This window comes from Budorcas taxicolor, chromosome 14 (assembly GCF_023091745.1).
Source record: "Budorcas taxicolor isolate Tak-1 chromosome 14, Takin1.1, whole genome shotgun sequence".
In the NCBI taxonomy this organism is placed as follows: domain Eukaryota; kingdom Metazoa; phylum Chordata; class Mammalia; order Artiodactyla; family Bovidae; genus Budorcas; species Budorcas taxicolor.
Genome location: NC_068923.1, coordinates 75206308 through 75220852, shown reverse-complemented (window position 1 = coordinate 75220852; position 14545 = coordinate 75206308). Strand labels below are relative to the sequence as shown.

Genomic DNA, 14545 nt, shown 5'->3' with positions numbered 1-14545 from the left:
TTCCACTTGAAACCCTGGACATCAGAGAGAAGCCGTAACGATTCTGTCCTGCACAGATTCCTAATACAGAGTCCATGAGCATAGTGAATGATTGTTTTATACCACTAACCTTGAGGATAATTTGTTGTGCCAACATAGTAATTGGAACAGCCTCCGTTCTACTTACAGAGATTTGTGTGGTATGACTAAAGAAGGCAGCTTACCCTCTGGTACAAAAGTGTGTAATTTCATGCTACTATTGGCTTACAGTGTACCAGTAAGATGCATAGACCCTCATTTCTCCAACTTGAATGATGTCTTAAATTCTTTTAAAATTTTAGTATATATTATGATGTTTATAATAAAATGATGTACAAACATAAGACAAGTTCCAGACTATTTCATTATTCTATGACTATGGTATTGTGATTTATAACAAGCAGTATATATTTGGTCTTTTATCCGTTTCTGGCACAGAGCTCCCCAAATCCTCAGAATTTCCTAAATAATAATAAAAATAATAATAATAAATAATAATAAAATGACCTTTTGGACCACTCATTAGGATAGGTTCTGGTTGCCAGGGGCACCGAGCGACTTTCCCTTGAACTCCCTGTGGATTGGCTGTTGGCTGTTGGCTTAGTTGCTAAGTCATGTCCAGCTCTTGCAGACCCCGTAGATTGTAGCCCACCAGGCTCCTCTGTCCATGGGATTCTCCAAGCAAGAATATTGGAGTGGACTGCCATTTCCTCCTCCCTCCAGGGGATCTTCCCAATCCAGAAATCAAACCCAGGTCTCCTGCATTGCAGGCAGATTCTTTACTGAACTATAAGGAAAGCCCTATGGGTTGGAGGTTGAATAAATCACCAGTGGTCAGTGATTTAATCAATTATGCCTGTGTAACGAGGCCTCCACAAAAACCCGGGAAGACTGGATTCAGACAGCTTCAGGGTTGGTGAACACACAAAGTTGCAGAGACAGGGCATGGAAGTTCCACACCCTTGCTCAGGCTTTGTCCAGTTGTTTATCTTCCACCCAGCTGTTCCTGAGTTATATCCTTTCATGCTGTCTAGTAAGTACAATGTTTTTTGAGTTCTGTGAGCCACTTGAGCAGATTCATCAAACCCAAGGAGGTGGTCATAGGAACCCCTGATTTAATATTCAGAAGTACAGGTGACAACTCCAGCTTGCAATTGGTTTCTGTAGTGGAGGCTGGGTTTTTGCCTTGAAATGTGATGCTATCTCTAGGTAGACAGTATCAGAACTGAGTTGAATTATAGGATCCCCTGGAGAAGGGAAAGGCTACCCACTCGAGAACTCTGGCCTGGAGAATTCCACAGACTATGGTCAGTCCATGGGGTCGCAGAGTCAGACATGCCTGAGCAACTTTCACTTTTCACATGGTGTCAGCACACTGCTTGGTAGTTTGAGGGAACCCCTCTCCATATATACACACCTACATATTGGAACTGGGTGCTCAGGACTTTTAATGACTATGACCAACTCACTTAATTATAATCATACATTCCAAAAACTAGTGTACCTGATGTTTGGGAATGCAGTCTCCACAAGGGCTGGAGACATCTGACTTCAGCACTTACCAGTTCTGTAACCTTGAGCAAATTATTTTAATCTGTGCCAAATTTCCTGTGAGGATGATAACAGTGCCATAGAATAAAATGACATAAAAACGCATTTGATAAGCTGCCTAGCACACGGTAAATACTCAATAAAAGAGAGCTTCCATGTTTGCAAACAATCCAGTGATTTTTAATTTTATGAGGTAATTTAAGATTCTTTGCTTATATTGAATTCATGGTATTTTCATATGACTAAGTCACATTTTAAAAACATTTCTGTATTAATCAAACGATGTTTAGGGGAAGAATTAATCTCTATGTTCATGCCTATCTTTAGGTTAATGTAAATAGTGTAAATCTTTTAACCCAGGCACAAGAGGAAGAACCTAATCCAGGAGTAGATGATTTAAAAGTACTTTTCCATAAGAAGGAATAAGAAGGAAAGGTTTAGCTCTGAGGAATTTACCAACAGGGGGCTTTATATTGATGAACAGAAGGAGTGCTCTGGACAGTGTTTCAGAGTCATCTGGGATGCTGTTAAGAATAACAATTTCTTAAGTTGAAATGTGATTGAGAGGATGAGCAAAGCTTAGGAATTTGCATTAACAAGCACGAGACAATCTGCCTCAAGGGAAGATCTCAGTTTTAGACCTAAACATTGATTGATTACCTCTAAATAGACAAAAATATTATCTTTAGGAGATAAATTTATCTTCAGGGGCAAGTACTAAGTAGGGAAATTGCACTACTTAAAAAGCCTCTCAAGTATTCCCCAGGAAGCCATTTATAGGGAACAATCCTGATATTCAGATAATTTGGGGGGGGGGGGGTTGCAGGGAGTAAAAAAATTTTGAAAACCTTCAGTAAAGTTCATTCTTGGTCTTCGCTTCCTAAATTGGTTTTCAAGTCCATTAGATTTAAACACTAAACAAGACCAAAAGAGAACTTTATTTTATATGACTTTATTTTACATTTAGAACCATTTTATGCTTTACTTTAAAAAAAAAAAAAAAAACAACCTCACTCTGCTTTTAATATTCCTAAAAGCATTTTAACCAAAATCTTGATTTAGGAAGACTTAAGACATTGTGCATTATGTTAAATACTTTCATTCTTCCAATAACTATTAAAAATAAGTTCACAATTAGGTTTTCAATGTCCTAATCATATCTAGTTTGTTCTCACTTAATATTTTATCAATTCCATCATGTGCATACAGAAGTTTTTCAGACACACTGATGAAAATCAGTTCTTAATCTAATTACTATTTCATTTATTCAGAAATAGCATTTAGACATAAAAACCAATGTCTCATTTTGTAAAATAACCTTTGGTTAATTTACACATCTAATACATCATATTAAGTTTTAAGTAGTACAATGAGTTTCATCACTGTTGCTTTAGTTTTTAATATTTATTGTGTCAGCAGGGCTGAAAATAATGTGGTTCAGTCTTCTGAAGGAAGTTTGTTTATATATATATATATATATACACATATATATATACACATGTATAATAAAGCACAGTGCCTTTGAATGTGAAAAACATCCCAAAGGCCAAGAGTCCTACAAAGGAACGACAAAAAAGGAGAGACTCCAGACTCTCTCCTCATTTTCAATATGTAAAGTGACTGGTTTAAGTCACTTTATTGAAGACATGGTGAAGAAAAGTGTTCCTTATTATGCCACTGAATAAAGCTACTAAAACCACAAAAATTTAGAGATAATGATCCTAAGCTACACAGTTAATGGATCATCAAAAAAGAACTTCTCAGTTATTAAATATAACTGGATTGACTTCTGAGGCCAAGTAAGGCTCATTTTACTTCCCCCAGTTGTATAAAAGAAAACGTGGCCTGGCCAGTGCCATTCAGGATTCTCTGCTAACTGTAAAATGTGGACCAATTTCCTTCTGTTTCTTACAGTCCGTGTGTACATTCAGTTTTTTAAAACAAAATTTTTATGCACATAACCGTGTCGGATACTGTATTGCCCTTAGTTTAAAAAATGTACAACTACATAAATAAAAACTATTGTTTCTTCAGTATTACTTGACATTTCTTCTGTAATTTATTTAAAAAAGTAAATGTAACAAGATACTTAAAAAAGGCTAGATACAAAAGTAGTTAAGCTGCTCACGAACATTTAAAATTTTCCAAAATGTATCTTCAGTAATCATGATCTTATAAAACATTTTACAGTTATCAGAAAGTGCCCAGGCTGAGTTTACATAACTGAAATGCCTTAGTACAAATGTCTAGTTAGAACTGAAGTGCAGTATACCTGACTGACTGCTCACTGAAATAGGGATACAAAGAAAAAAGTTGACTGTGATAAAGTACTGTGCATTGGCCCCCATCATATGTACAAAAAAGTGCCCTCAAATGAACAAATTACATGCAAAACATTAGTGATATCATTTAGTATCCTAGAGCTCAATGCAGTCAAACCGCGACAAAAGTGGTTTTTATAGGTAAAGTGATTTCATTTCTTAAGATCTGAATGTTCAGAACTTTTTTACAAGTTCCATATACGATACACAACCGCAGCCAACCACAAAGTAAACACCATAAAAAAGTTAAAATGAAACACAGAACATACTTAATTTTTTATTTTGAAATTCCCTATTCCCTCTATACAAGAACCTTTGCTGAAACACTTTCCACAAAGGCAGCAGTGAGTTTTCAGAACGTTTTACATTTTTCCCCTCAGCAAAAAGGTAAATCACAGTGTAAATTATGTTGTTCTGCTGTCATCTTTGGCTGGGGTTAGACCCAGAAGTTGTTGACTAGCAAACCATTATAGTCAAATGTTGCTAGTGCTCCTCAGGCCTTTAAGCTACAAACTCAGCAAGGAATGTTTGCATTCATCTCTTTAAGGTAAAGGTACCACAGGGTATGCGACAGCATCAACTTCCATAAACTCTTATAGACAAATGGGAAAAATCTACAAAATTAGCGAGTAATATTACACAGCAATACACACGTTTTATACTCTACACAAAACCAAAATTCTTGGTCTTAATGGCGAGTAGCAATTTCTGTTTGAGAATCTGTTTAGAGGAATAGAGTGGGACGTAAAGTCGAGAAATGCAAGTATTTGCAGTAGGAAGGTGTTGGTCATCTGGTGGTCTTATTGTGATGGAGGGCATAGGCTGAAATCCTTCTTCACTGGCTGGTAATGAAGGGCTTGATGTCCAAAAGTAAACCTAAACAGGAGTATAATAATTACAAGCTTGGCTTTTAAGAGATTAACATTCAACCCTTAATTCTGGCAATTATACAAACAGCCCCATTCTTTTGTTAAAACCTACAAAGGGGTATTATTTAGAAGTGTCTTTTAAATTTCTTATATTGAAAAGGAAAGTTTCAGGGTTGGAAAAGAAAGAAGTGTCAGGTATGTAGAAAAGTGACTATGTTTCAATGCCTCAGCTTCTCATTTGCAACATGAGGCTACTTGATCAAATGCTGTCTAAGGGCCCTTCCTGTTGCTAAATTTCGCAGGGCATCTCTTAGTGGGAATAAGGTACAAGGTCTCTGAAAAAGGTTCAAAATTCACAGAGGCTATCAAAAAGTTATTCTGCATTTTATCTACTAGCAAAACCACCCCATACTTTTCAGTGGTGCACTGTATCATACACAATAATTTTGTAACAGTAATTAAGTGTCAGGCAGCATCTGCTGTACATCAAAATCCATGCAATAAGCCATGCTAACACTGAGTTTTAAAACACATCTAATTTGTGTAATACAGCGCAAATTACTTTTTCTTTAAATATAACCAAAGATATACTTTCCTGAAATATTTTTATTAATACATACCTTTCCTCATTGATACTAGACAGTGACTATCTCTTAAGGTAAAGCTTTTAAAATCTTGCATTTATAGTACACAACTAAACAGACAAATAAAAGGGCTTCCCAGGTGGCGCTAGTGGTAAAGAACCGGTCTGCCAATGCAGGAGAGCTAAGAGTTGTGGGTTCAATCCCTAGGTCGGGAAGATCCCCTGGAGGAGGACACGGAAACCTACTTCAGTATTCTTGCCTGGACAATCCCACGTACAGAGGAACCTGGCGGGCTACAGTCCACAATGTCACAAAGAGTCAGACACGACTGAAGTGACTTAACACATTCAAACAGACAAATATATTCATTATCTCAGAGTGACTAGGAACCCTAAACTAGTTCCTGAAGCATAGTTATGTGAGAAATCTCATCTAGAATTCTATAGGAGGAGGCAGGGAAAAACAAAACTTTGCAAGTGTCAGGGTCTCCAAATTCTTCAAAGAATTTATAAAAGGGCTGGAAGGTACTGTAGACATAAACCTGGCCCAACCTACTCATTTTACAGGTAGAGAACAAACAATGTAAAGTGTTTCTCCAAGGATAAATGTGGTTACCCAGAGCCAGATTACTACACTGCTGGACCTCCACGAAGTTGGAAAAAGATAAATACGTAACAGAGGACTTCTCAAAACTTTTACCAGTGAACTATGACTTTCCAAGAGGGAAATATACTATGTATGTAGTTTTATGGCATAACCCTAGGACTAATAATTCAAGGGAGAAGAGTTTAGGAAAACCCTCTTATTTTCTTATGTCCCTGAGACACATATGGAAAAGCCTACAAGTATGTGAAGGATAACCTCCCAAAAGAGGAAGGAGGAGGTAGAAGACACCGTGATATACTGCTGCTAAGCTGCTAAGTCGCTTTAGTTGTGTCCAACTCTGGGCAACCCCACAGATGGCAGCCCACCAGGCTCCCGTGTCCCTGGGATTCTCCAGGCAACAACACTGGAGTGGGTTGCCATTTCCTTCTCCAGTGCATGAAAGTGAAAAGTGAAAGTGAAGTCGCTTATTTGTGTCCAACTCTTCGTGACCCCATGGACTACTGCAGCCCACCAGGCTCCTCTGTCCATGGGATTTTTCAGGCAAGAGCACTGGAGTAGGGTGCCATCGCCTTCTCCGATATACTGCTAAGCCCAAAGAATACGGGAGTTTAAGGAGTGAAGCTCACGATTAAAGCTGCTGCTGGACATGTTGAGGCCCCCACAGAGGGAGGTAGTCTCTCTCTTTTTGTAAAAGACTGAATAGTTGGCAAATTTCTCTTCTAGGAGATGGCAGAAATGCAGTGAGATTTTAACTTGACTGACTAGGCAGGACACACTGGTTTTGCTCTGAATCCAGACTGACTACAGGAACCCTAATAAGCAACTCAGGTACTCCTAAAACCAACAGGTACAGATACAGTATCTGCATTGGTAGGGACTTCAGGATTGGTCTACAAGTTTGTGAAAGTCAAAATACATGAAATTATAAGGAATGAACCTAGGGATCAGCCTAGGAAACTACCAGATGGCTACGTCAAGAACAAAAACCACCTGACAGGACTGCTGGACAACCCATCTTGCTACCGTAGGGAAACACTGGGAGGCGCCTGGGGCCACGTGAAGATGAAAGAATGCTAAACGCGTGGCCCCCTCCCCACAAAACACAAGTTACGAACTACCTTTAAAGGTAAATCAGAAACTGCAAGCTTTGTGCTTTCCTGCCCAACTATTTCCCCCTCTCAAATAAAACTGGGGGATATATCTAGAAATTGTATCATTTTTTATACATTCCATAGAGGTTTGGTTTAGAATACTGGGAACTAAGGCTGGTTCAACAGGGGAAATGTCACAGGGAACTATGAGGAATATGAATAGAGATTTTCTGGATAAGGAATGTCCCTCAAATTTCTACAAGAAAGTCTAGAGGAGACTACCTTTTAAGGCTACTGGACAGGCTGATTTGGATATACTCACAGTTGGACATAAACTCCACAGACTTGACAGACTTCAATATGATCAAAGTTTATACTGTCTTAACTTATGATTTATTAATTTATGTCTTAATTTATTAACTTGAAGTTAATAAGTAATAAGATTAAAATCATAGACCATTCCCTTCTCCAGGGGATCTTCCCAACCCAGGGATCGAACTTGGGTCTCTGGCATTGCAGGCAGATTCTTTACCATCTGAGTGACCAGGGAAGTCCTAATACTTTAAAGATTAAAATCACAGACCTAGTACCCGTAATTAAGTTACTCTATTCATAGTATACAGAGCAATTATGATTCTATTAAAAAATTTTGCAAACACTTGCAACTAGTCAAAAAGATTAAGGATGGATTAAAGAGGCCACTAACATACATTAGCACTCACTACAGGGGGAAAAACAGGTCTCAACAGTAAGCTGGTATTATATCTTCGGGACTAAGGATAGCATTTTAATAGCTAAGATGTACTTCACTCTATTTATAGTTTTACTCATACTTCAGATGTCCTATTATAGAGAAACAAAATTGACTTTTATTTCCTTAGCCAAAATTAAAATCATTACCAATTTGAAACAAAAGGCTGTCTTTCATACAGTATTTAAGGTTTTTAGTTTTTTCTACAAATTTTATGAAAACACTTACAAGATCTTGTCGTTCTGTCATGCTCATCTTCTCTACAATTGACCAGAACCACCGCTTGAACTGCAAGAGCTTCTCAGCATTTTCTCCTACAAATAAATATAAATTCAATAAATATTCTGCATCAGTTGTATTTTTAGAATACTATTTATAAAATTAAAATGTGAATGGGGGAGTCTAATCCTAATACAGGAAGTTAAGACCATTTGTACAATGTGAAACTTCTATAGTTCATTAGCCTATCCCAATGACCAAGACAAGAAAACAAACCACTAGCCTCAAAAATCACATGACTTTAATTCCATCACTAAGTCATGATTCTTCTCATGATGTTAAACCAGTGCTTCTCAAAGTTTAATAAGTTTACAAGTCACTTGGGAGATCTTTTTAAAATGCAGATTCTCATTGATTAGGTATGGGGAAGAAAGTGGAAAGAAACCAAAGATTCTGCATTTCTAAAAAGCTTCCAGATGATGCTGATATTGTTGACTTGAGGATCATACTTGGAGTGTCTTTAGATATTTTTTCCCCTTCTAGGTTTGTGGTTTATATCAGTAAATAAACCAAATTCTTATGTCACGAATATTGAAAACTGTTTTATTACTTAGCACAAAAACTATTATGCAGTGATCTGCATGTTACCAAGCATGAAGGAAAAACAAGAAAACTTACCCAAATTTAACTTACTATAATTTGGCTGAAGCTGTTTGCAAAATATGAAGAATAAAAGGGAAAAAAACTGGTACCCTCATGTATGGCATTAATCTTGGACTAGAGGCATAGTCTTCCCATGAATTTCTTGGAAGCTCCAGTATTTTATTGTGTGTGTTAGTCACTCAGTCTTGTCTGACTCTTTGGGACCCCAGAGACTGTAGCCCACCAGGTGCCTCTGTCCACGGAATTTTCCAGGCGAGAACAATGGAGAGGGTTGCCATTCCCTTCTCCAAGGGATCTTCCCAACCCAGAGATCAAACCCTGGTTTCCTGCACTGCAGGTGAATTCTTTACCATCTGAGGCACTAGGGAAGCCCATTTTATTGTCTAGTCACAGCTAAAAAGTCTACTCCTAGAATATGGGACTTTGAAAAGAAAAAGGTGCAACAAATTAAGCACTGAAGACAAATGTTATTCTAGGATTATCACTACCTCTTGTTACTCGTTCTAGATTTTTCATGTGGTTGTGTGTTATATATCTTTCTAAGTGTGTTCTGAGTTCAGTTCTGAAGTTCCAAAAAGTGAAGTTCTGTATTTTTGAGCTTCTTATTAACAAATTCAAAAGAGAAGCAGAAAGGAAAAAAGGCTACATCATGCAATCAAATTCTTCAGAGGGCTTACCAACAGAATTGTCATATGGATTATTTTTTTCTAAATAAATAAAAACCCTTTCAACACAGTTGTTCACCACAAAGAATTTTTACTATTTCATACTAAACCATTCTTTAAAATATAGAAAAATAAAGCAATAAAAGAATTAAGAATAACCTAATAATAAGCTATCATAGTTCAAAACCTGAGTAATAAACAGCATTTCTAAGTCCCTATAAATAGGTTAAGAATTAGAAACCCAGAAAACTGACTGATCAAATTATCTGTATAGTTTATTTCTTATGTAAACATTTAATAAATTTCATACCTGATTCATCATTGAAAGAGGTGAAACTGATCAGCATTTGCACGTTAACCTCACCACAGCCATTTACCAAAAGCCTAAAGTCTTCTGCTGTTAAATCTTCTAATGAATTTTTTGGAAGCACATCCAGCAGACCTTTCCTCATTGCCTAGAGGATTTCAAAAATTACCTATTTATTACTATCAGTACTTTATTTTCTACATAGCAGTTATTATCATTAAAGCCCAATGTCTAATTTTAACAGCCTAAGAATACTAAATACTACTAAAAAGTGAAGTTCTGTATTTTGAGTTTATTAACAAATTCAAAACACAGGCAGAAGGGAAAAAGGGCTACAGGTTCAACAGTAAAGGAGTATTATTTTATCTCAGGAGTTAAACAGTATTTAAAATTATGTTAGTAACAGACTGGTCATTAAGAAAGAATCTGTTAATCATGTTATCCTGTCAATATCCTAGGAAAAGTATGATGATGACAAAAACCAATATCCCTGACACAAACTTACTGAGAAATGCCAAGAACTGTTCTAAGCACCTTATATATGTTAATTAATTAACATTAACCTCATCCTCATTTTGCAGAGGAGGGAACAAAGGCACAAAGTACTTGAGTTGTTTGCTAATGTCATACAGCTAGAGCAGGCTGCACTCATGATTTGAACCCTGACAGTATTAATTCCAGAGCCCACACAATTATTCCCAGCACAGGGATCAAAACCACTTCATAAACATTTTCCACCAGGAGGGGAAACAGTTAACATAGTGGGCCTGATGTTGTTCTTTAGAAGAGTCTGATGGGAGATGGTCCTTGACAGGCATCTGGAAACTAGGCTTTTGGAATGCTCCCTACATTATTCCTAACTGATGTGGCAATAAGCTCTGCTGTAACAGCTTGCCTAGACTATCTGTGCAAAGGTGATTTATGATGAACATGTGTTTTTCCTCTGGGAGTCTGACAGGACTCTGATATTTCCTCTGCTAGTAGGACTGGTGTCCAATAAAAAAGCTGGGCCCTGACTCTTAAGTAGGCCCTAAACACAAATACTGCATACACATTGCTGTAATTCACTGCTGGAGGAAGAACATACTGTTCTTTTGTGACAACTCATACCCCCAGAAAGAGAACTTTGAAGCTTGTACCTGGATTCCTCCAGACTCTGTCTGATGTAAATCTCCCCTTGTGAGAGTCTTTTTGCTATAAACCATACCATGAACTGCCTCTGAGTCTAAGGAGTCCACCTAGTGCGTCACCAGAGGCATGGACGGTTGCAGGACTCTAGAACGATGAGTCCCATAAAGAATCCTTTCCAAATTTTTACTCACCAGATCTACTTTCTGATGATTACATGGTTTTTCCAAGTAGTTTTACCCAAAAGAAAGGAGTTGGTCTGGACTCAGGTACAATTTATACTGTACATAAACTCATTTTCGTTTTAAAAATTTTGACCCTTCATAAGCAAGCTGAATACATTGTAAGCTAGTTTAAAACACAGAAGATACCAATAGCCTCATCAGATCAAGTAACATTTTTTGGAAAAAACTTACATGTAATGGCTGTTCTGCAACTACCAACATTCTATGTTCAGCATATTTCCGCACATACTCATAAACATTCTGAGGAGTGACTGGTATATTTACACCATTAGGAATAAGTTCAACCTGTGGAAAATTTAGCAGTGCCATTTAAAACCAATTTTGACAAAGCAGGAGTAAGTTACCAGTTCATAAAACAATTTCCTAAAATTTTAAAATCTAAAGACAATTCTGTATTTGACAACTAAGAAATGCAGACATTCTAGGCCTAAGTAACTATAAACTCTTCAACCTCTCATTCTGTCTCACTAACTCTCCATCCATTCATATCTTTCTCTCCATCTCCTACTGTGTCTTTGTGTGTGTGTGTGTGTGTGTGTGTGTGTCTCTCTCTTGCTCTTTCTTGGTCCCTATCTATCTAAATTGATTTTCTATGTACCAAGCACAATAGATTAACCAAATTCATTTGTTTTACCTGTCCTCCACCTTCTTCTTTACACAGGTCAATTGCAAATGCCAAATCCATTGCTGAGAAAACAGCATCAGCATCTGAACTCTGAGAAGCAAGAATAAGTTGCCGCAAACTCTCGTACATCACAGGGTCAAAAAAAGCAAAATCGTGCCAATTGACCTAAGAGAGTAATCATATGAAAATGAATTATGAAAGAAACATCTTAATTGAATTTGTTAGTTAAGTTGAAATCTATGATAAAATTTTATCTAATTTGAAGATACATGATACACTGATATAGAATGATCTCCCACTAATATAACTGATCTAAAGAGGTAAAGTTTTAATGTCTTTGGCTCTGATAATACATTTAATTTTCAAAGTATGAAAAGTATATATATATTTTTAATTTAAAGCCAGGAGTGTAATAGCTTTAAGTTCTAAATTTTTTGCAGGAACCAGCACTAATTATTAAAAAGTGATTATGCTGAGCAGCTGATCCTAAATACACATCCTGTAATTTCAGATGATAAATCTAATGCTCAAAGGAATTCAGTAACTTGCTGAAGGTCATATCATTGGGTTGTAACTTGAGTCTGATTGATTTCATGACCTTTTCCATAAACCTTGTTAAAGGCTCAACATTTCTATGCTGCTAGCTTTTAAGTCCAGTTCTTTCTCTGCACAAGAGCATTTTACCTGGAACACATTAAGATGTCAACAGAGTCAGCATTTTTTTAAAAAAAGGAAAAAATACATATCATAGTATGAAATGCTGTAATAGAAAACAATATTCACCAGTGGGTTTGAGCAGAGAAAATTATTGATAGACCACAATGTTAACAATGATAACTCATATTAGATGGGTGGTGTGCATCTGTAGCAAAGACCATATAATATTTTGTTGTTTATAGTGTATAATTAGTATTATGCATTAATTTAAAGAATGTGTTTTTCTCCTCCTACCTTCCCCATCACAAAGGAATGTACAAGCTGTCAAACTATCAAAACACAAAAGAAAATAAGCTAATTCTGTCACCAAGAGATAATTATCAAGCATTGCTGAGCTAGATGTTTTTACCTTCTTTTCTCCCTTCTACCAACATACATCTTACATACAGTTTTGAAGCTAGCAGTGCTCTTTTCAATACAATGTTGCTTCTACTGCCATTACTTGCTAGAACAAATAATAAAACTTACTGAGCACTTACTATGTGCCAGGCACTATACTGTTGTCTTTACCATTGTATAAATGAGAAATAAATGTCCAAGGATCTGTCTGCCAACGGGATCCAGGTCCGTCAGTCCCTCTAAACTCACCTCTGTGTCACTCATTCTCCTATGCTGTCTCCTCCATGTATTGAGATTTTTTCCCCATGTCATTAAATGCTTGAAAATGACTTTATGACTAGAATGCCTTAAAATTTAATATTAAGTTAATGCCATAACTATATATTTTATTTAAAAAATTTTGCAACTGTAAAAGCAGTTAGATTCATTAAAATCACTTACTTTCCTACCAAGCAACACTTTAATCACATGTCTATTCAATGTGATAGGACACAGTTCATTCTGTAATAGACACAGTCCAAGAATCCTAAAAATAAAAACAAGCAAATAGTAATTAAATTTAAAAATTCTAGACTACATAACCCCATATACATAATATACACATTTAAATAAATTTTTATAGTAGAACATATATACACACATTTTACAGACTAAAATATTTTAGAAAAATTTCATAAACTGAAATTTAAAAAAGATTCAAATATAAGATTAGAATGACTTTACCTGCCAATATTTCTGAAACAATTCAATCTTGCTTCTGTGTTTTTGCCAGGCCTTGGAGTATAAAATCCTCTTTTTCCAGGTTGGTAAAACAAAGGAGCGTTGTCATCACCATCATCTGTATCATCTAAATCCATATCTACTACACTTCGACTAGAACCATGACGCTTTCGGTTTTCCTAATAACAGAGTATCAGAGATCAAGTCCCAAGATTTTATTTATATTTTAGTGTATGTGTATACAAGAGAATGATTATTATTTAATAACGCATACAAACTGGTTCTCTTATATCACTTAAATGTAAAGTTCGATAGGTAAAGCAAGTTTCATATTTAAATATAAATCAACTTTAATTCATTCTTTCAGAATTATGATATACAAAGCTTGTGCTGTTAACTTCTCGGTCCATTTAAGTAAAATCACTCAATGAAACTCTGGTAGCTTCTTTTACATTGATTCCTTAGATTTATTTTCCCTTGATAGAATTCTGGGCTGACAATTCTGAAGGCACTGTAAGGATGCTGCTGCAACTGTCTTCTGGCCCTCTGATGAGAAATCCGCTGCCTTGCACATTCCTGTCTCTGTGTAAGGCACGATTAGTTTCCTATTAGTTTCACAGCAGCCTGATTATACCTAGTCATAGTTTTCTCTCAAGTTTATCCTGTTTAGGGTTTACTGACCTCCTTGAATCTGCAAATAAATATGTTGTACGCCAAATCTGGGAAGGTTTCAGCTACTATTTCTTCAAATATTTTCCTGTAGCAATCTCATTCTCCTCTTCTGGGCACTCCAATGACATTAATGTTTAACATGGTCCAACAGGTCTCCGGAAAACTGTTGTTTGAGATCTTTTCTCTTTCTATTCTTCAAAACAGATAGTTTCTGTCTTCAAACTGACTGATACTTTCCTGTATCATCTTCATTCTGCTATTAACCTATTTAGTGAACTTTTGAATTTTTATAAGTACTTTTTATAATTTTCCCTTGGTTCTCTTTTTCTATTCCTCTGTTGTGAATCTTCACCTTTCCATTCATTTGCTTATCTTATAGAACATGAGATAAAGTTTTTGATAATTCCAACAAGTGGGGTCATCTCAAGGTTAGTATCACTTGGTTCTTTTCCCA

At 36.3% G+C, this 14545-nt stretch overlaps 1 protein-coding gene across 1 annotated transcript in view; it reads right to left on the bottom strand.

The window, feature by feature from the left end:
• Positions 1 to 3691: 3691 nt before the first annotated feature.
• The window catches only part of UBR5 (ubiquitin protein ligase E3 component n-recognin 5), a 138693-nt gene continuing 127839 nt past the window's right edge, over positions 3692 to 14545 (bottom strand). Inside the window, exons 53-59 of the mRNA XM_052651971.1 lie at positions 13423 to 13598; positions 13141 to 13225; positions 11653 to 11808; positions 11190 to 11303; positions 9649 to 9793; positions 8020 to 8105; positions 3692 to 4766 (exon numbers count right to left, since the gene is read on the bottom strand). Coding sequence (XP_052507931.1) covers positions 4554 to 4766; positions 8020 to 8105; positions 9649 to 9793; positions 11190 to 11303; positions 11653 to 11808; positions 13141 to 13225; positions 13423 to 13598 — 975 coding nt within the window. The 3' untranslated portion in view covers positions 3692 to 4553. The remainder of the gene's footprint in view (positions 4767 to 8019; positions 8106 to 9648; positions 9794 to 11189; positions 11304 to 11652; positions 11809 to 13140; positions 13226 to 13422; positions 13599 to 14545) is intronic.